At 37.5% G+C, this 22,680-nt stretch overlaps 1 protein-coding gene across 4 annotated transcripts in view; it reads left to right on the top strand.

The window, feature by feature from the left end:
- Positions 1-22,456, top strand: part of pphln1 (periphilin 1) — a 121,412-nt gene extending 98,956 nt beyond the window's left edge. For all 4 annotated transcript variants that reach the window (XM_087997447.1, XM_087997444.1, XM_087997446.1 and 1 more), the window contains one exon: positions 18,808-22,456. In XM_087997447.1, the coding sequence (XP_087853573.1) occupies positions 18,808-19,002 (195 nt within the window). In that variant the 3' untranslated portion in view covers positions 19,003-22,456. The remainder of the gene's footprint in view (positions 1-18,807) is intronic.
- The last annotated feature ends 224 nt before the right edge of the window (positions 22,457-22,680 follow it).

The raw sequence follows: 22,680 nt of genomic DNA, 5'->3' as shown, positions 1-22,680 counted from the left end.
ACCTTGTATGCCTTGACATTGCAAGTGTGCTTCCAAATAGGTCTCAATGTTGTGAGGGTTTCTGACTCTGCTATCTTTATAGGAGTGTGTTCCAGATTTCTGCCACTGTTTTGGATGAAAACATCTCAACTTCCCTCTGAACCTCCTGCCCTTACTGTAAATCTATAGCCCCACCTCCCTGCAAATTGATCCCTCCATCATGGATAAAAGTTTTCTTCCTGTCTACCCTGTCCATACCCTTCATGATTTTACACAGTTCAATCAGATCAACCACTGTCTACCTTTCCTGCTACCTTAAGAGAAATGCACATTCAAAGTGCCAGGCAATTACTGCCTCCCATATCAGAGCATCTAACTATCTCCCTTGACATTTGATGAAATCACCATTGCTAAATCCCCAAACATCTTTAATATTGTTCTCCTTGGTACAGAGTAGATTAAAAGATGGCCCATTGGAGGTTCTCAGGAAAATGAGAGGTTGTGTGAGTACAGAGAAAGTCAATATTTCCTCTGGTGAGTGGGTTAATGAGTGGAGACCATAGATTCAAAACCATTGACAAAAGATTTCGAGGGAAATTATTCTCTGATGCATAGACTGTAGTATATTCTCTTACATGTTTGCAAGCAACAATATTGGGAGTAGTCTTAACTTCGTGCCAGTGAATACGTTTTCAGCGAGTTTGGGCCATTACTTCCATAAATAAGCAGTACAATTCTTTGAGAAATGCAGAAACCAAAGTCTTGTCCAGTCTTCCGTTTCCCATCTTAGCCACTTTTCTCATGCCTGATGTAACTTTTAGTAAAAATATAGCATGCTATAACATAATAGTGAGTGCATCTTATTCTAGTGGTTAGTGACTACAAGTTGCCTTTTGTTTTCCATCCAAATTCCTTCTTTATTTGTTAGTAGTTAAGCCTGGATCATCATTAAATGGAGTTATTTTATACACTTCCGTTGTTAAATATCTTTGCTCAAGTAGAGAGGAAGAGTTGGAAGCAAACATGATTGTGTGGGATAGACTAAGGACAATTGGTATAAAAACAAATGGGAAAATAAGCATGAGGGAATGGAGAGTAAGAGAAGGAAATTTTCAGTTGCAACTGACTTGTTTTGGTAGTTAGTATCTGGTACTCCAATATACAAGACCAACTGAAGTGCATTGTACATTATTGTTTGGTAAAATCCTAGTGTCATTCCAGAATACGTCACTGTTCGGGTTGTAACCCTTGAGCAAACGTTAGTGAAGCTCATCTCAATTGGTCATTGGAAGAGCTGTCCGATATTTAACATGTTGTAATAGGACTCAAATTAAGGTAGAGTTTACTATACAATCAAAATTATTGTAATCCAATTTGAAAAATGACAAGTCTGAAGAAGTCCTTTTCTTTTTTCATGACAGTGTTTGTTCTTTGCCCATTTCTTCCAATATTTGTGAAAGCTTTAGTTTATATTGTACGAGAGAAAGTGCTCCACTTCCCGCTAGCTTTGAGCAGTTTACCAGAGCATGATTTCTTGTCAAATAGGGTTAATTTTGATTTGAGCTCCAGTATAATAGAGGTCTTCTGGACTGGTGTTGTTAAAGATGGGTCAGATAAGGTGTCAGCAAAGTTTGCAACTGATGTTTTAAAATCATGGTACATGCAAAAAAAAAGCAAATTAATAGTTCAGCCTCATATAGAATAAGAAGTTGGGCTAATCTGATGCTTACATTCAAGATTTTAGTAGTAATGCTGCTTTGAGGCAGTTTCCAGGAAGTGCCAGTTATGCCATGATGTTGAAGGAGGGGGATATGTGGTGAGGTGGAGATGCAGGGAGCATTGTGTTATTGTTCTTCAATTTTAAATATCTACTTAAGTTTAGACTTGAGTTCAGTCAACATTTATTGAAAGAGGTTGTTAAAATGATGTCCTGAGAATTCTGACTTTATAAAGCTCATTCTTTTGAATGAGAAATAATTTATCAAGAAAAACCAAGAGAGTGGCCTTGGGAAGTTCAAATTCAGAACAAAATTCTAAAGCTGAATTTCCCACCTGGACTGATAGGGCTCCAGTTCATAAACTCTGCTGTCCCTGAGACTGGGAGTGGCTGTGACATTTGCTTATATGTGTGTTGTGGACTGTTTGCTGTTCATTGTTAACTTTTTGATGTATTACCAAGATTTGCCTTCTGTTGAGTTTAGATGTTTGAATATGAGTGATGCATTTTTTTTGGTGAATAACATTTGTTGAGAAAGTCTTATTTGAAATAACATTGTTATTCTTTGCCAATGTAAGAAACATGGCTGAATTGTTTCTAATATTCAATCCGATACAGTCTAAAACCTCTATAATTAGAGAGATCACCACTCTGATTAAATGTAAAATTTGTTATGGCCAGTGAGGAGTGGGACCGGAAAGGAATCTGTGCAACTTCCAAACTTGGCCATAACAACACACACTTCTACAGGAAATAAAGTCAGCTGAAAATTGTTTAGCCAATTACATTAGCCTGACAAACCCCTACACTCATGTACTGGGGCTGAGATAATTTGCCTTCAATGCCATAATAATCTTGCTTTGTGCTAGAAAATATTTCAACCAGTGGGAAAAATCTGACTCCAATTTTGCTAGAATTCCTTGATGCCACACTTGGTCAAATACTGATGTCAAAGGCAGTCAATCTCACCTTGCTGAATTCAAATGTTTGCCTACATTCAAGGTGCTGCATTTTGATAAGGCAAGTTAGGGCAAGACTTAATGGTAAATACTGAGGAATGTTGCCAAGCGAAGAGGCCTTGTAGTGCAGGTTCATAGTTCCTTGAAAATGGAGTTGTAGGTAGACAGGGAAATGAAGAAAGCATTTGGTACCCTTGGCTTTATTGATCAGTGCACTGAGTATTGTAATTGGGAGGTCATGTTGTGGCTTTACAGAACATTGGTTAGGCTGCTTTTGAAGTGCTGCATTCAGTTCTGATTTCCCAGCTGTAGGAAAGATGTTGTAAAACTTGAAAGGGTTCAGAAAAGATTTACAAGGATGTTGCCAGGGTTGGAGAGTTTGAGCTATAGGGAGAAGCTGAATAGGCTGGAGCTATTTCCCTGCAGTGTCGGGGGCTGAAGGGTGACCTTGTAGAGATTTATAAAATCACGAAAGGCATGGACAGGGTGAATAGCCAACATCTTTCCTCTAGGGTACGGGTGTCCAAAACCAGAGGGCTTCGGCTTAAAGTGAGAAAGGAAAGAATTAAAAGGGACCTTAGGGCAACTGTTTCACGCAGAGGGTGGTGTGTGTATGGAATGAGCTGCCAGAGGAGGTACAATAATTATAAAGCATCTGGATGCGTATATGAATAGGAAGAGTTTAGAGGGATATGGGCCAAATGTTGGCAAATGTGACTAGATTAATTTAGGATATCTGGTTGGCATGGACAAGTTGGACCAAAGGGTCTTTATCTGTGCTGTACATCTCTGTGACTGTATTTGGATAAACCTCTAATGAGGCCAAAAGCTAAGTAGCCCTGGCAGAACCCCACCTGAGCATCACTGAACAGCAGCATTGAGTAGTTCATTAATGTGAAAGTACGCTATCTATGACACCTTCTATCATTTTGTCAATTGAGCATCGATTGATGGGACAGTAATTGGTTGTTTGGATTTGTCCTACTTTTTGAGTCAGATGGATTTGGCATTTTCCACATTGCCAGTGTTGTGGATAGCTGGAATAGCTGGGATGTGGTGTGGATATTTACATAAGATTTAAGTTCTACTACAAGGATGTCAGGCCTTACAGCCTTTGCTGTCTCCTGGAAGAAATGAATGATTATAACGTGTTACATTTCAGAAACAAATCAAGAACAATGCCAACTTAAACAAGTGTGATAGTACATTATCGTATAAACACATGCTTCAGTTTAAGGATTTGTCCAGAATCAAGTTATCTTTAAAAACCCTTACTTTCCACCTAAATGTAACTGTAATCCTTGTTTATGATGCAGATTGGTTATTTTTAATATCTATGTATAGAAATATCTGTGAAGGTACCTTCCTGTGTGGTCTCTGCACTCAGTCAAAAGATTATGCCTATACTGTAACTGCAGAATTAACCTAAGCAAACTAAATCTGCTACAGGTCAACTGTGCCCTTCCTGTTATGGATGGTGGAAGAACTCTTCCGTGACAGAGATAGAACAGAAGGATATGAATTAACATTATTTTAGTCTCTCTGAGAATGAAGCACTGAGTAGTTTATTGCTAAATAGCAATTTTTAATTCTGTTTCTAAAGTGTCTGGTTCAATTATTTTTAAAACTGTTAATTGTGTTGCAGTTATCCGATTCAGTTAACCTTCCAAACCTTTTGACAGTGTTGTAATTTAGTTGGAGATTTAATGAATGAGGTAACATTATCTTCTTCCAGCACATCTGTTTTGTACAGGCCATTAGTGCAAGGCCACACACAAAGTAGTCTCTGAGGACCAGTGCGATAGTGTTAAAATACTGTTACTATGTGGATTGATTGGTTTGGTTATATATTCCCTAAATAAGCCCTGAAATATGATATATCCCTGGTATATTCATCGAAGTTTCAGGCACAATTCTGACATTTTGTAACAAAACATCATTCTTAATCATGTAATTACAGAACATTGATTGTATAGAATATAGAATTGGAACCTATCAGTCAAAGCTATTCTCTTTGAATAAGTAATGCAAAGCGATTGGGCAGATGCAAAATCTCTACAACATGCTATTTAATTAAAGAAAGGGAACCTATAGACACCTACACAAAACCTGTGAATCACTAACAATATCTGTCCAATTTCTGCAATATCTGATTCATTTCTCCCCTTGTCTGCCACAGTAATTTTATTCATTCATAGGATGTGGGCGTCACTGCCTAGACCAGCATTTATTGTCCGTCCCTAATTGCCCAGAGACAGTTAATAGTCAGCCATATTTAAATATGATTAGAGTAACCCAGTTTATTTTGATAAGAACTAAATTGAACATTTACCCTTTTAATTTTTACCATGCTTTTTAAAAATAATGAAACACTTTTCTTTGATTATTGGACTGTTATGAAATGTTATACCGAATCACATTAAAATAAGCAGATAACTTTTACCTTCAGTTTGTGAATAAACTTGATATAAATAATGGACTACATAAAGCTCAGATAATCAGTTATTATTGTTTTAGCATCTTACATTTTGTAAGCTTATAAAAAGGTATGCTGCCTGTATAAATGTTTCCTCTTTTAAAATTGCATTTGTTGCATTGTATATAATGTTTCCTGAAAACTATTTGTATTTATATTATTGTTACAATTTATAGAATTTAATTTGATTTGCTATATTTTTGTCAACCAAAAGAATATCATGGTGATCTCTCTCACTCACACTCACACTCACACTCACACACTCACACGCACACACTCTCTAATGAGAGAGTAACCTGTGGCCTGATAATACTGGGGTGAATTTATTTTTTGCCTTCAATTTATGAGACTGAAACAGAGCTCTTGTATATCTACCATAGAGATGTACGGCACAGAAACAGACCCTTCGGTCCAACTCGTCCATGCAACCAGATATCCCAATCCAATCTAGTTCCACCTGCCAGCACCCAGCCCATTTCCCTCCAAACCCTTCCTATTCATATACCCATCCATATAGCTTTTAAATGTTGCAACTGTACTAGCCTCCACCACTTCCTCTGTCAGCTCATTCCATACACGTATCACGCTCTGCGTGAAAACGTTGCCTCTTTGGTCTCTTTTATATCTTTCTCCTCTCGCCCTAAACCTATGTGCTCTAGTTCTGGACTCCCCCACCCCAGGGAAGAGACTTTGTCTATTCACCCTATCCATGCCCCCCACGATTTTATAAACCTCTATAAGGTCACCCCTCAGCCTCCGACGCTCCAGGGAGAAAAGCCAGCTTATTCAACCTCTCCCTATAGCTCAAATCCTCCAATCCTGGCAACATCCTTGTAAATCTTTTCTGAACCCTTTCAAGTTTCAAAACATCTTTCTGATAGTTAGGAGACTAGAATTGGACGCAATATTCCAAAAGTGGCCTAACCAATGTCCTGTACAGCCACAACATGACCTCTCAACTCCTGTACTCAATATTTTGACCAATAAAGGAAAGCATACCAAACACTACCTTCACTATCCGTCTTAAATATTCTCCATCAGCCTTTATATTCTTCTAAGGATTCGCTCGATCTAACGTGTCTATACCTGACATATGCTTCCTTCTTTTTCTTAACCAAACCCTCAATTCCTTTAGTCATCCAGCATTCCCTATACCTACCAGCCTTTCCTTTCACCCTAACAGGAATATACTTCTCTGGACTCTTGTTATCACATTTCTGAAGGCTTCCTATTTTACAGCCGTCCCTTTACGCGAATATCTGCCCCCCAGTCAGCTTTTGAAAGTTCTTGCGTGATACTGTACATTTGTAAGAAATTATTCATCTGCGTAGCTAATACTCATCATATAATATGGATTCCATTTATTGCTGCTAGATTCTGGAAGAGCATGAGAAGTATTACGAATCAGCACTTTGTCATATTGTCACTGTCAGAGATTGATACAAAGCACGAGACATTAAACACTGTTTGGTCTGGCCTGGGGTATTGCAGGGGAGTGCATGTTCCTTATTTTTTCATCTTAATGACTATGATACAATTACAGTATAAATAGTACAACTTTAGTAGAAATACATCTTTAAAATAATTTGCCAGATCTGCTAATCTTCCATAAAATTTCTCATCTGTTTAATAGAAGCGCACCAGTATAAAAAAAGTTGCAGCAGTCATAATCCATGTTTATGTTTTAACTTTAATATAGTTAAATATCTTAGTGACTGTTATCAGATAAGAATCGGCACTGGACTGATTAGTATTACATTTTTAAGTGTCACAAAATTTAAGATACAGCGTTTAGAATCGATGTGAAACTACAGGGTGTCGCATTTGGAACCCATGTTAGCATCACTAATCCACACCAAGCTTCCAACTGATTTGAGTAGCTACAGGAATCAAAGGAAAGAACGCTATTAGTGTCAAGAGTGTGGTGCTCGAAAAGCAGAGCAGGTCAGGCAGCATTCGAGGAGCAGGAGAATCTATGTTTCGGGAATAAGCCCTTCATCAGGAATTGTTATTAGAAAAGGCATGTTAACCAGTTATAAACGTGCAGTAAATCTAATTCATGTAGTAGGACATTTTAAACAAAGTTTCTTTGGGATCTGTTTGATTTAATTCCTTAATTATTGACTCAAAGTTATCTAAACTTTAGTGATACTTCATCCTTGGATTAGTCTAATGGGGCCTGTTTATTTTGTATGTCAATTTGCACAGTGGCTGTGTACAAATACATATGAATAAGAGAGAAAAGCTGGAAAATAACAATTAGTTAGATGTGCAGTGAACTCAGCAGATCCTACAGTATTTCTATTTGATTAGATACTTTTTAAAGAGCAGCTATTGTTGTAATGTATGAACAGTGGAAATCAACTTGTGCACAGCAAGATTCCATACAGACACCAGGTGATTTGTTTTTTCATTGTTGAGGGATAATTGTTAGACAGGAGGCTAACAATTAGATAGAATTCCCTGGCTCTTCAGACATGAAAAAAGGCCTCTGTTTAATTCCTCACTCTAAGGATTGATCTCTGCCAATGCTGCACTCGCTCCCTGTAAGACTGGCGTGTCAGCCTAGATTTTAGGTTCAAGTAACTGGAATGCAGTTTATACATGGAGTGCAGCATGGCTGGAGATGAGACTTCAGAGTCATCACCTGAAGTGGTTCCCCAGGATAGAATACAAGACTACAATCACTTTACCATGGTGTTACCCAACGTAATGGAAATTGGGAGAATAACTGCCACATTTTTTTAAAATAAATTACTCAAATTAGAATCCTGTGCAAATATCATATTTCATCTAACAATGAACTTTATAGATGAAAGAGTTATCTTTTGGACTTTATTGTTAATGTAACATGGGTTGTATGTATAAATTGTACTTTTAGCTACTTGTTTTTGTCATCTTGAAAGAATTGTTTTCTTCCAAAAAAATTATAATGGTAAATTACAATATAATTCAGGTGTCGCAGTACATAAACAATATCACAAGTCAACCAACTAAATTCAGTACAGTATACTGATTACATGTACAGTACAGTTGCATATACATTTGCATTGCTGGGTAATGTTTTCTAATATATAACTATCTTATGGTTTTACAAAAATTCTAACCCTCTGCGTACCATAGCAGCAGAGTCCCAAACAGCGGCCTTTCCCTCATTGCCCCCCAAACTTTTGTGACAACTTCACAAAGTTTTAATAACTCCATTGCACATACTCCTGGACCTTGGGAATTAGGACACCCCAGGCATTCAAACATGGAAGATCAACAAGTTTTATTCTGACCAAAGAGCACCTTTTACCAAATTGCTGGCTTTCGAGCACCATTTGAAATTTGTTTCAGTATGCATCTCTCAGCAAGTTTGTATAGCAGGGAAGTTTAAGAACCTAAGACACAAAAACACTGGCTGGTTAAGATTGTGTCGCTGGAATGAGTTGATACCGTAGAAAATGCAGATAAAGAATATTGATTTGTGTGCATTCGTCAAACAGATATTTCAAGAGCCTATTTCTGAATGTTGGCCTGTCGTAAAATATGAAAATTGTTTTGGCAGTTTATTACTAATGACTTGACAATTTTATTATTGATGGCAAAAGCTTTATGTATGTGAGTCAGAATGAAGAGGAACTTGCAATTTTTTAAATCAAACGGTAATTGAAAGTTGCTGCATGAAAACTTTTAAAGTTAAATGTAAATAGGTATGGTATTTTTCTTCATACATTTGGTTTATGAAATTATGTTTTTTAAGCACTTAGATTTCCTTACACACACTACACACAAGAAATGTCCCAGGTGTGCTTTTGGAGAGAAAGTAGGATTAAAAGAGACCATGAAAAGTGAGTAAATAGAAGAACTTGGGTGGTCAACTACTGAAGTATGCAAGCCAACCCCATTCTGACCAGAGCTATATTGCTGTTCCTTCACTGTCACTGGGTCAAAAATCCCAGAACTCCCTCACTAACAACACTGTGGGGTACCCACACCACATGGACTGCAGTAGTTCAAGGAGGCATGTGACAATCATCATCTCACGGACAATTAGAGATGAGCAATAAAAGCTCAATCTCGTAAATGTATTTTTAAAACTAGCAAAATTACCTGTTCATAGATATAATGTAATTTAAAGGAGGGCAGTATAGTTCAATAGGGCGTATCATAAATAAGTACTATACTGGTGGTCTGATGCTTTTGAACGCCTTGTTATAATAGTCCCAGTGCTCCTGAAACACATGGCAGCAAGATGATTTTTGTGGGAATGGGAATAGTGAAAAAGTACTTCAGTGCTGCTGTGTATATTTTTTTTAGAAGAAACCAAGTTTTTGAATGTAGTAATTAACTGATAATTGTGGCAGTTATTATCCCTTAAAGTCTACTGTCATTGACTGACCTTGTGCTCTGATATTTGTCTTTGTCTATGAATTTTGAAAGGGTCTTTTTTATTTAATAAAAAAAGGAAATATTTGCTTAATAAATCAGAATAGTATGATTAATTGAGTATCTAACATCTTTCTGAGCTGAATGTTTTTAATATCCCAATGGATGAAGATGTGCGTACTTTATTTTATTTTCTTGAGGCTCCTTTTTAGTAAATATTTTTAATTTTTTTATTTTCCTTCATAACTATACAATTCAAAATGAGTATGTTGCATTCAGAATGATCCTCCAAAGTTGACATAATCTTTTATTAGATTATACATCACAGTAAATTACAGGCCAGAGTGAAATAGACGACATATTTAATGTTTTTGTGCCATCAACACATCATTTCCCACCATCAATCAAAAGAGAACAAAAAGTTAATTCAATCTCTTCAGCTAATAGAAGCACAAAATGAGCCAGAAGAATGCAGAGGACTGTGAAAGACTGGCAGGCAGCAAGAGGGAGAAAGAGCCAGCAAAGTATCCAAATACAGAAGCACTAATGAAGGCTGCAATGTTAACCCTTCTGGTAACAAGCTGTAGACAGTGCGTGGAGAGATGGAATGGTAGGCCCACTATGCCTACCCACCAACCTAACTTTTACTAGAATTTTACCAATGCTGGGCAAGATGTAGGGTGGCAAATTGCTGTTTGAGGTCCTCTTTGCAACACCTTGAGTACTTCACTAGAAGTGCTTGTGTCATGTTGTGAGAACACCGAGGTACTGACAACTTCCCTGTGGGCTTGTAGTATGGTTATAATCCTATGCATTAGACATCCTAAACCCCAGTCTACGCCAAGGTCCTCTCCACTCAGGATGACCCCATCCAGTCTCACGATCAAACCTTTGCTGCAGCTAACCGTGGCTGAAGAAAATGATTATTTCCCATGTATTGGAAGCAGGGGCACGCCTCAAAAGAATGGGTAACTGAAATGGAGATGAGGTGAAAATGAGTGTGATCCCTCACAACTGGATACCATAGCTGGAGAGGTTAATTAACCTCACTAGGACAGAAAAATAAGTAGGAACAGATGATACAGGTGCTAACATAAGATATAGGAGTGGGAGTAAGGCCATTCGGCCCATCGAGTGCACGCCACCATTCAATCATGGCTGATGGGCATTTCAATTCCTCTTACCGCGCACTCTCTGTAGTCTTATCCATCCAATGCTTGACATTCTCTTGCATTGGTCTTCTTAGACATATACACCTTACAGCTCTGCTCATTTCTCTCTATCATGGGTATCTGTTGTAACACCATCTAACTAGCCACACTGACAATCGCTGTAATTCTTGCCATCTCACTCCCACCCTTCAAACAGATACTCTCAAATATTGTCAGTTCATCCCCTTGCACAATCCATTGCTCACTAATAACCTTTTAGGGGAAGTCCTTTTGGAGCTCCCAAGGAGTACCCGAAAACTGGAAGTGGTCTTCCAGTATTAGCCACTGGAACAGCAGCAGCAAATATTTGAGATTCTGTTCAGCATTTCGAAACCTCCATTTTGCAGAGAGATCATTACCATGGATGCAACAATATCTCAGGCCTTTACATTAATGTCTACATCCAAGAATAACCCCCAATGAGTGAATCATATACAGCCAGCAGCAGAGTGCATGCTTGACATCACTTTAAATGGAATGCATGGAAGTCACTCATTAGCTGTTTAGTGCCTTGCTGGAGTGCATGAAAGTACTGTCTACAACTAGCTATTTGCCAGCAGGAAGATGTGGATGGACTACGAGAAAGGCTGAGAAAGTACAGAAAAGAGTACTCTGCTCTGTCTGTACACATCCTTCACCTTGGGTAGCGAATATTGTGCCCCCTGTCTTGTGAGCTAAGCTTACCGATGAACATATGCGATGATGCAAACTTTGGGACTATCACAGAATCCAAACTGTGAGAGAAAATTGTCATGGCCGTTTGTAGTTGGTAGCGCCCTTGCTTCTTATGTTATCCCATTCCTGGATTTGAGCATAAATGTCAAGGTTGACACTCCATGCTGCACTTTCAGGTGAGGCTTTCTTGTATCCCTGAGGTCATGTCTTCTCCCTTCTCGTTTTGAAGTACAAGCTCCAAAAACACTAGTCGAAAGAAGAACAAGGACGTTACCTGTGTCCTGGCCAGGATTTATCCCTTATATTAAAAAAACCACATGACTGGTGATAATCACTGTTTTTTTGAGCGCTTGCCATGTACAAGTTGGCTGCTTTATTTCCTACATCACAACAGTGACTATGCTTTGTATATGTTTTTTTTAATATTCAGTCATAGGACGTGGGTGTCACTGGCAAGGCCAGTATTTATTGCCCTTCCCCGACTGGTCTGGACAAGATGGTGGTGAGCAGCCTGTTGAACTGCTGTAATCCTTGGCTGCGAAGGGGGTTTTCAGATGTTTCTGATTATAAATGACAACATGTAAGTGCCAGTCGTGTTTTCCCTTAGCTGTCAAGATTGAGTGGATGAGCAGCCTTCCTCCACCTCTGCTAAGGCCACAGAGGTACCACCATTGTAAAGTAACATAAGCAGAAGAAAGTCTGTTTGAGCAACTGCATGCATCCTGACCGTGCCATGTTCTTCCTCCTGGAGTACCTGGTCGGAGCAGCTCCAACAAGGTTTGAAAAGATTGATACCGTACAAGGCAATGCCGACCATTTGAGTTACACCTGATCCAACATTTTCAATACTCACTTCCTTCACCACTGACTGACTGTGGCAACACATGGACAGTATTACCCAGAAGATGCATTGCAGCAATGGCTGACCTCCTTTTCCAGCACATTTCGAACCTGTGACCTGTACCACCTAGGAGGATGATGGCAGCAAATATCAGGGCACACCATTACCTGCAAGTTCCCTGCAATTGTTCTGATGATTACATCATCCTGATTTGGAACAATATAGCTGTTCCGTCACTGTCACGGAGTCAAAATTCTGAAACTCCTTTTCTAACCATGCTACAGACAAACCTACACGTTAAAGCCCTCAGCAGATCAAGACAGCAGCTTACCATCAACTTATTGAGGGCAATGACTGCACTCTGGGTAATTAGGGTTAGATGATAAAAGCCTGGCCTGGCCAATGACGCCCACATTCCATGAATGAATTTTTTAAAAATTGGAGTCCAGCAATAAATGCTGGCCTAGCCAGTGATGCTCAAATTCCAAAAACAAATATTTAGGAAAAATGTAGAAACGATGATGGTCACCTGTAAAGCAGTGGAAATTTATTCTTGAAACGAGATCCATGAACGAAAGCTGCTCACCTGGGCAAGACAGCAGCAATGTCTTTATTTAGAGATTTTCCAGCCTGTCAGTCCCACAGAGCCATCAATCCTGGTTATGTTCTTGACTTGTTCCTATCTAATTTCACACACCTCTGTAAACTCATGCAAACTGTTTGTCAGTTAACAAATTTAGATATCACACCAACTAATATTCAAATATCAGGCTTACTAATGTGAAAGGGATGACTTGCTACCACACTGATATTTATAGCTGTTGTAACCATACACAATCCCACTGCATTGGCATATCCCCCACCCAGTCCGCTACTTTAAGTTCTGCCATGATGTCTCGACCATAATATCAGAATACCAATGGAGACAAACAGACAAGAGGGTGAGTGAAATCAGGGAATTGTAGGTAAACAAAAGTTGTTGATGTTTTGGTCCTTGAACAGCCTCTCAAAAAGTCAACCAATTGTTACTAGTCTTTTTACATTTGGGACAGTTATGATTACTTAGAAAACCATAGTTTGATTAGAGATAGTCAGCATGGCTTTGTAAGGGGCAGGTCGTGCCTCACAAACTTTATTGAGTTCTTTTGAGGATGTGACAAAACACGTTAATCAAGATAGAGCAGTGGATGTGGTGTACATGGATTTTAGTTAGTCATATGATAAAGTTCCCCATGCTAGGCTCATTCAGAAAGTAAGGAGGCATGGGATATAGGGAAACCTGTCTGGATACAGAATTGGATTGCCCATGGAAGACTGAGAGTGGTGGTCGATGGAAAGTATTCAGCCTGAATCTCAGTGACCAGTGGTGTTCTGGGACATCTTCTGTGTGTGAATTTTATAATTGACTTGGATAAGGAAGTGGAAGGGTGGGTTAGTAAGTTTGCTGATGACACAAAGGTTGGTGGAGTTGTGAATAGTATGCTGTTGTTGGTTGCAATGGGACATTGACAGGATGCAGAACTGGGTTGATAAGTGGCAGATGGAGTTCAACCTGGAAAGTGTGAAGTGATTCACTTTGGAAGGTCAAATACAGGGTTAAAGGCAGGATTCTTGGCAGTGTAGAGGAACAATATTTAATTGAGGGAAAGTTTTGCTCATTCAGTATGTGAATGGTAGAGGGTTCAGTACATATGAAGACTATGTATGTAGTATGTAGATGAGGAATAGGACAGGGCCAAAGATAGATCTTGAGGGGCATGAGAAGTAATAAGTTCATAAGATACAGGAGCAGAATTAGGCCAATTGGCCCATTAAGTCTGCTCTGCCATTTGATAATGGCTGAGATGCTCCTCACCCCCATTTTTTTGCCTTCTCTCCATATCCCTTCAACCCATTACCAATTGAAAATATGTCTTAACTCCTCCTTAAATTCACTCACTGCCTCAACAGCCACTGCACTTTGGGGTAGCAAATTCCACAGATTAATAATCCTTTGAGAGAGGTAATTTCTCCTTAACTGTTTTAAATTTGCTAACCCTTATCCTAAGACTATGATCTCTCGCCCTAGAACACCCCACAAGAGAAAGCATCCACTCCACCTCTATTTTATCCACACCTTTTTTTTCATCTTGAATACTTCAACCTGATCTCCCCTCATTCTTCTAAATTCCAGAGAGCATTGGCCTAAACTGTTCAATCTTTCTTCATACGACAAACCTCTTGTCTCTGGGATCAATTTAGTGAACCTTCTTTGAACTGCCTCCAATGCCATTACATCTTTCCTCAAATAAGAAGACCAAAACTGTACCCAATACTCCAGGTACAGTCTCGCTCATACCTTGTTTATTTGCAACAATACTTCCTTACCTTTTATATTCTATTCCTTTAGCTTTAAAAGCCAACAGTCCATTTGAGCTTTTTATTATTTGTTGTACCTGCATGCTATTTTCTGAGACTCATGAACAAGTATATCCAGGTGCCTCTACACTGGAGCTCACCGAAGTTTCTCCCCATTAAGATAATAGTTGCCTTCCCATTTTATTTGAACAAAATGCATGACCTCACACTTATCCACATTAAATTCTATCTGCCACATTTTGGCCTACTTTCCTAATCTATCTATAATCCATTTTTAGGGTTCTTATTTCCTCATTGAAATTTACCATCACGCCTATTTTTATGTCATCTGCAAAGAGCCGCCTATCCCTGTATCCAAGTTATTAATGTAGATTGTAAACAGGTGGGGTCCAAGGACTGAACCCTGTGACACCCCACTAGTTACATCTTGTCATCCAGAAAAAAAAACCCATTTATCTCAACTCTCTGTCTTCTGTCCATCAGCCAGTCATTCATCCAGGCTAATAAATTACCCCAATCCCATATGGTCCAACCTTGTGGAATAACCTTTTGCGGTAGCACCTTCTTAAATGCCTTCCGGAAGTCCCGATAAATTAAATCTACAGCATCCCCATTATCCACTTTGCTTATTACATCTTCGAAGAACTTTAGCAAATTAGTCAAACATGATTTGCCCTTCATTAAACTGTTCTGACTCTGATGGATAGTGTTCTGACTTTCCAAATGTCCTGATATCACTTCCTTGATAATTCTAACTTTCCCAATGACAGATGTTAAACTAACCGGTCTATAATTTCCCACATTTTGCCTCCCTCCCTTTCTGAATAAGGGCATTATATTAGCCATTTTCCAATCTTCTCGAACCTTTCCTGTGTCCAGGGAATTTTGGAATATTGTAACCATTGGATCTACTATCTCTGTTGCTACTTGGTTTAATACCAAGGATGTAGGCCATCAGGCCTGTGGAACATATCTGTCCTCAATTCTAATAGTTTGCATAGTACCTAATTCCTAACAATGTTAATTGTTCTATGTTCTACCTTATGTATTGTCTCTGATTTGCCTGCTCCAGTAGGACTGGTACTATTGTCCTCCACCATGAAAACTGAGGCAAAGTATTGATTCAACGTCTCTGCTATCTCCGTGTTCCCCACTGTTAATGGTGCAGATGTTCTCATTCTGAAGGTTTATTGTTAATGAATTGACGAACAGTATGCTTTTAGTTTAGAGTTTCTTCAAAGTAATAGTGAAGGAGTCAGCTCACATCTATTGGAGATTCTTCAAAGAAATTAAGAACATGATGGACAAAAGCAAACCAATAGAGTTAGATTTAGATTTTTGAAAGACATTTTGAAATGTTATAGAAAAAGGTTGGAAAGCACATAATGAAATTCAATCTCATAAATTCAACCTTTGATACCCTGATGTTAGAACTTGTTGATCTCCAAGGTAGAACATATAATGAGATTTTAACTCTGAGCATATCATTCCTCAGCTTATAAAACATTATTTTATAAGAACTTTTTATAAAGCAACCTACTATTTAGTAAGGCTGTAATACTTAATAGTGCAAATGTGTATGGCTGGCACATAAATCAAGAGACACCATTACAATCCTAGCATTACTCTAGATTTTCCGTGCACACATTTCAGTATCATTACATTAAAGCTTGGATTTTAAAATTGTCCTCTGCAGATTTTACAAAATCAGAGGCTGAAGGGGTCTAAAGAAGTTTATTAAATCATGAGGAGCATGGATAAAGTGAATAGCCAAAGGTCTGTTTCACAAACTAGAGTTGTCCAGAACTAGAGGGCATTGGTTGAAAGTGAGAAGGAAAGATTTAAAAGAGACCTAAGGGACAACCTTTTCACGCAGAGGGTAGGGAGTATATGGAATGAGCTGCCCAGGGAAATACTGAAAGCTGATGCAATTACAACATTTAAAAGGCCTCTGGGTGGGTGCATAAATAGGAAAGGTTTAGAGGGATCTGGACCATATGCAGGCAAATGGAGCTAGTTTAGTTTAGGATATCTGCTCAACACAGATGAGTTGGACTGAAGGGGCTGTTTCTGTGCTGTAAGTCTCTATGTCTATAAAATGTAAAAAAAAAATTCCAATTTACAACCAATTGCTTTAATATTGTTTAAATACAACTGACAGCTCCAGTCGCATTCAACTAAAGTAATTTAAATTTGTAGAAGAGCATATAGCTTTTTTTTAGAAATAATTGTTGAGGTGCTAATCAGTATCAGAAGAATCCTTAAATAAAATGATGTTACGCAGCAGAGTGCCAGCTACAATGACAGATCAAACTGTGTTTTGTTGTTCTAATTATATTTTAGCTGTTGATCTTAGTAGGCCACAGAAGAAATTGCGTTAATTTAAGATTAAACATAATGGTGTGATTGACAAATAACAGTAAATAGACTATTATTTTGTACCAGAAAAAGATTATTCCAACTGGTTGATGAAACATGTACATATTGGAAGGAAAGATTTATCTACAATAATGGGAATTTTACATCATCCAGGTCCCATAAAGCATTGATGATGCATTTTGTCCTTTGGAAACCCAAGAGTGATAACAATATGCAGGTAATTTTAGAGCTAAAGGGAAAGTGATTTCAAAGTAAATAGTAATACTTACTGTAGCTAGTAAACAACAACCTAACTTTGTTTAGATTATATAACAGATGTTTTAAAGAGAGTTGAGAATGGAAACCACATTAGACTTGTTACTTTTATTAATTTAATAAACTCTCAAACCACAGCAATTTGAGAATACTATTGGTTTCAAAGCCTAATTAATGCTTTCATTACACTTAACATTTTCACATTTTTATATATATAAATCCCAATCAAATTGCAATTGCATTATGATTCTCTGTTTTAAAGTTTTAAAACAAAAATATGAAGTTATCTTTGACTGTGGCGGACAGATGTAGACCACACAACAATTCTTGTATTGCTCTCTAGGGAATACTGAAATTAAGAGTACTGTTCAAAAGTGAAGAGGTTTATGAACTTTGTGCAGTTTGTGTGGTCTGAAACTTTTTTTCTTATCTAGTAATTCATATGTAATATTACATGTGGAATTATAACTTGCACATATCAGTGATAAAACTATGTTTATTCTACTGAATGACTTTAAGTAAATTGGATAATTTATTTCAGCGTGATCTAGGTATATTTATTGGACTCAATATCCAAGATCAATCCTTCTTTCCCTATTGCCTGGAATGAGCCTTTATCCGGGTAGCATCTAAGTGCTTTGTGGCAGGTCCAAAAATAAGAGAACCTTTGTTACTGTATTACACTTACTGGATATATCACAGGCCTTCTCATAATCTTAACAGAAAGTTAGACTCGTGCTCAGACTCTACAATACAAAAGATTTATAGAGTCATAGAGATTAACCAGTAAAATGGATAATTGAAGAAGTAATGCAAACTATAAATTTAAAGTGGTTATATTAATAAAAATTATTCCTGCTTGGAATATGCAACAAGTCACTTCTGCATTTCACCAGGATGTAAAATGTGCTCATCTCAATGTGCCTGAAGTAACCTTTGTAGAAATATTTGCTGATGATAATTGTATGCTGCTTGGCGATTTTGTGTTCCTCTAATGACTTCAGATTGCACTATTTTCAATTTGAATAGCAACAAAAAAGACATTCTGAAAATATTGCTTGCTTGTTTTTCAATTATATTCCCTTCAATAATGAATTTTTCATTTAAAAAAACACATTTTAATATGTTCATGTAAGAAGTTTAAAGCTAACCAGTAATATCTTGGATGGCAGACATACCAAAGTCCCGTCATGATTGGATAATTTAATTATAAATTCCATCTTTCTTTGGTCTTTCAGGTACAACCAACAATAACCACTTTAGTTTCATAGACCTTATAATGCAGCAATGTAAGAGAAATGAAAAGAGATTTGAAATATGAAAGATTTCATATGCTTTTCACTAGTAGTAAGGCCTTGAATTTTAAGGAGCATTGTAATCCGAAATGAACACTCAAATGCATCTACCTTTGGGTAAACATCTACCATATACAGGGTTTTAGCTTGAGTACTATATAAAATTACATTGTTGTATGAATCTTTTTTTGTAAAAGCTGTGACTATTCCAAAAGCTATCCAATTAAATTATTTTGAACTAAAATCAGGCTTGTTACTCTTAATTTTAAACCTTTTCACTTTGACTTACAGGTTTATAGACAAGACTGTGAGACCTTTGGCATGGTTGTTCAGATGCTCATTGACAAAGACCCGTCATTGGAAACTACGGTACAGTTCTCACTAAGAGAAAATTTGCGTGAGATAGGAGAACGTTGCATTGATGAACTGAGAAACTTCATCGCACAATATGATTCAACTCCTGGAGAGTATGCAAAGAACTTGTAATTCCACATTTTGAATCCCTGACAAATTTGTTCCCAAGCCCATTTTCTAAAAATCGTAACCATTAATTAACATGTCTTTTGTTCTGAACTTAGCCACAGAAGCGAAGCAACTCTGTCTGTTATTTAAGTATATTTAAATGTATACTTCAAGTTGACATTGCAAAATCACTTTGACATATATGATGGGCAATAAAGTAAGTCTATATGGACCTCAACAGTACATTCTTTACATAACGATACCTGTAATTATAAGTACATTTCTGAGACCAATATAGGTTGAATTTGAAAGCACTTTTTGGTGTAAAAGAACCATGTAGAATATCTCCAACAGAAAATTTGGCAATATCCATGCTTAGGATCTACAGTAGTGTCTTGTTTTGACTGTTTGAGAGATTTTTGCCACCAGCCCAGCTAGGAAAATAAAGTTTGAGAAGATATGGTGGTTAACGTTTTTTGTACCTGGGTACTGAAAGGAAAAGAAAAATGTGACTTTGTGTCCTCTGATGATTGATTGAATGACATTTGTAACTACTGTGGTTATGAGTTGGACAGAGTAACCAGTTTTGTGTTGTGGAACAACAAAGGAGAGACAATGTTTGGCATTAGTAACTTGAACTGGAGAAGGCCAAACCAGGATTCTTATTTTTAATTATATTCACTCCTGTTAAAGAATATATGTGTATGTGCCAAGTGCAGCAAAATTACATTTGAGGAGGATGCCTTCAACTGCCAAATGATCTGTGACTCTTCCTCTCCAGGGTTGTACATGAAGGATAGACATTTGGGTGGGAAGCATGAGAGCAGTTAGTGTTCATAGGCAGACAAACTAGTCAATGCTTAGAAGGAGAGAAGAAAAATTCCTGATGTTAAGGCTATTAATAGGGCTGAATTCTAGAGTATTCCCTTAAGTGAACTCTTTATTTTTATACTGGAAACTATGCTATTCTTCATGATTTGTTAATTATTTTGTGTTGGCTTACTCCATTAATTAAAAAAATAGTTTATGTAATATTAGCCAGATAATACCAAATAATCTGTCTTTCAAAATGTGAACTCTGTTGTACAGAAGAACCCTCTTCTATGTTGGAAAATCCAACCTGAAAGCCAGAAGGCCAACTATAGCAATAGAAATTCCATTTTTCTGCACTTACAATTTTCTAAGTTCATCATCATCAATGTTATATATTAGATTTCTACACTGAAGAGGCTTTTATTTGTAATTAAATGTATTAGTATTTTGTATAAGTAATCAGTTGTTTATAACCAGATTCTGCTTTCATTACTGAAGTGACAGTAAGATTATTGTAGGAGCATAGATCAGCCTTGATGCACGTAGTGATAAAGAAACATGAAAAGTTTTAGTGTTCAGACTTCAGTCATTGTTAAAGCCAGAACACTCTGACAGCATAATGTTTTTCTGTCTTTTATGTGCTATGGTGTATAAAACATCATAATTGTTTCAAAATGTATTCAAGAAGTTAAGTGGTTGTTGGAGTGTTCAAATCATTCTGTCAACAGTGGAATGTATTTTATAAACTGGTTTGGTTGCTGGAATGAAAGTCTCCATTTTGTAATCTGTAGATGTCCTTTGTAAAATAAATTTACACAGCCACTTCTTACTGTGTGGTGTCCACATCATAATACTGATATAACTTAGCACAAGGTGACCACTCAGAAGAGAAGCGGGCAGTCTTTTTCTGAGCTGAAAAATGTGTTGCTGGAAAAGCGCAGCAGGTCAGGCAGCATCCAAGGAGCAGGAGAATCGACGTTTCAGGCATAAGCCCTTCTTTCCTGAAGAAGGGCTTATGCCCGAGATGTCAATTCTCCTGCTCCTTGGATGCTGCGCTTTTCCAGCAACATATTTTTCAGCTCTGATCTCCAGCATCTGCAGTCCTCACTTTCTCCTAGTCTTTTTCTGAGACTGAGTTGAGAACACATTCTTGAAGGAGAAGGAGCTTTCCTCTTCGTGTTACTTGTTTATGACTGTTCATGTTTGATACTTCTAAGCCATTTTCTTAACTTTTTTTGTTTGTCAATGATGATTTGCCATTACCTTACACGCTCAGGTAGGAGTGCAAGGAGGCAGAACTCATGTATGCCTCTACTGGAACAAGAATCAAAGCTGCACTGTTGCTTTTATTCTGAATCACTTGTGATTTAGACAACTGAACTAAACAGCCCTCTATCCTGATAGCGAAATGTAAAAATTTAACAACTTACAATTTTCTAAGTTCATCATCAATGTTACCTATTGGATTTCTATACTGAAGAGGCTTTTATTTTTCTTCCCCACACTACCGCCTGACAGCGGTAGTGCTTATTTTTCCCCTGCACCCATGTAGAGTGTGTGCAGGTTTATCGCCTGGTTATATTTTTTTTCCTTTTACCCCCCACACTACCGCCTAAGTGCGATAGTGCTTATATTTTTGAAGAGGCTTTTATTTATAATTAGAAGTGTTGGTATGTTGTGATGTTTTGTTTTTGTCAACAGAAACTAGTTAACTGACTCAATTAGTTAACTGATCAGTTGGAGCCCCAGTAGGGGTGTCATAATTGAGCTTTCTACCTCTGACCAGAGGGAGGAAAAGTCAGTTCAAGTTCCCATTTCTGATGCATATCCAGCAATCGATATAGAAATGTGCAAGTCAGCATTAGGACAAGATCTCAGCAGTCATGATACTTCCTTTAATTAAACAGCTTCACTTTCTTGGCTGACTGATTAAGCACAGTCCCTTAGAGGGTTGCAAATAATCGTGACATCCAAATACAACAAGAGTCAATAATATCAGATGAGAATAAAATTAATGTTAGCTTTATGTCAGGATACAAATATTTTATCACAAAGTAAGACATTAACACAAATATTTAATTTTGGCTGGATAATCAGATTAGCCATAAAAAAAATTCAGCTAAGTTATGTGTTTCCTATGTAAGATCATAACAGTGTGAAACCACTGAGCACTTATGTGTAAATCTAAACCAAGCACAGAAAATGCAAAACTTAGCAAGTCCTACCAGAGTCAAAGCATTAGCACAGTTTCTGCAAAGATGTTGCCAGACATGCTGAGTTTCTCCAGCATTTTGTTTGTTTCAGATTTCTAGCATCTATAGTATTTTGCTTTTGTTATTTATTAGTAAATGTTATTCTTATTATTGTAGTATACTCCAGCTTTTTGAAAATGTTCAGTGACTTTTTCAGTGAATTGTACCAACTGCACGGAACTATACAAGAATACTGGGGGCTTGGCAATTTTTTTTAACAAGTATTTTATCCCTTCGCTTCATGGCATGTTCTTGCCACTTTGCCCAATGGCACTGGCAGAAAAATCACATTCCGGATCACAAAATTGAAATACCAATTTGCTAATACTTGGACAAGCATGTTAATTTATTATGTTTCATTGTGTCATGTCAGATGGATCTATATACACCAATAAAAGAAATTAAGCCCAATATATGGAGTTTCAAAGTGAGATGAATATTTATTTTATACTGTCTCGCATTTAACAGTGTCCCCTCCTGTCTGTGGTGTTGCCATTTGTGTGTTTTGGCTTCTGGCCTCAATCCTGTAACATGGAGTTTCCTTTTCTTTGGACTCAGGAGCATCAATTTTCCTGAAGTGATGTGATAAACCTGAGACTTCGAGCTGGATTTGTCATGTCCCTGGAAGGTGTGTGTT

This window comes from Chiloscyllium plagiosum, unplaced genomic scaffold (genome assembly GCF_037043375.1).
Source record: "Chiloscyllium plagiosum isolate Xiang-an unplaced genomic scaffold, Cpla_swu_hap1 HiC_scaffold_19, whole genome shotgun sequence".
NCBI classification, from domain to species: Eukaryota; Metazoa; Chordata; class Chondrichthyes; order Orectolobiformes; family Hemiscylliidae; genus Chiloscyllium; species Chiloscyllium plagiosum.
The sequence above is the reverse complement of the archived record's forward strand: the minus strand, read 5'-3'. Positions and strand labels throughout refer to the sequence as shown.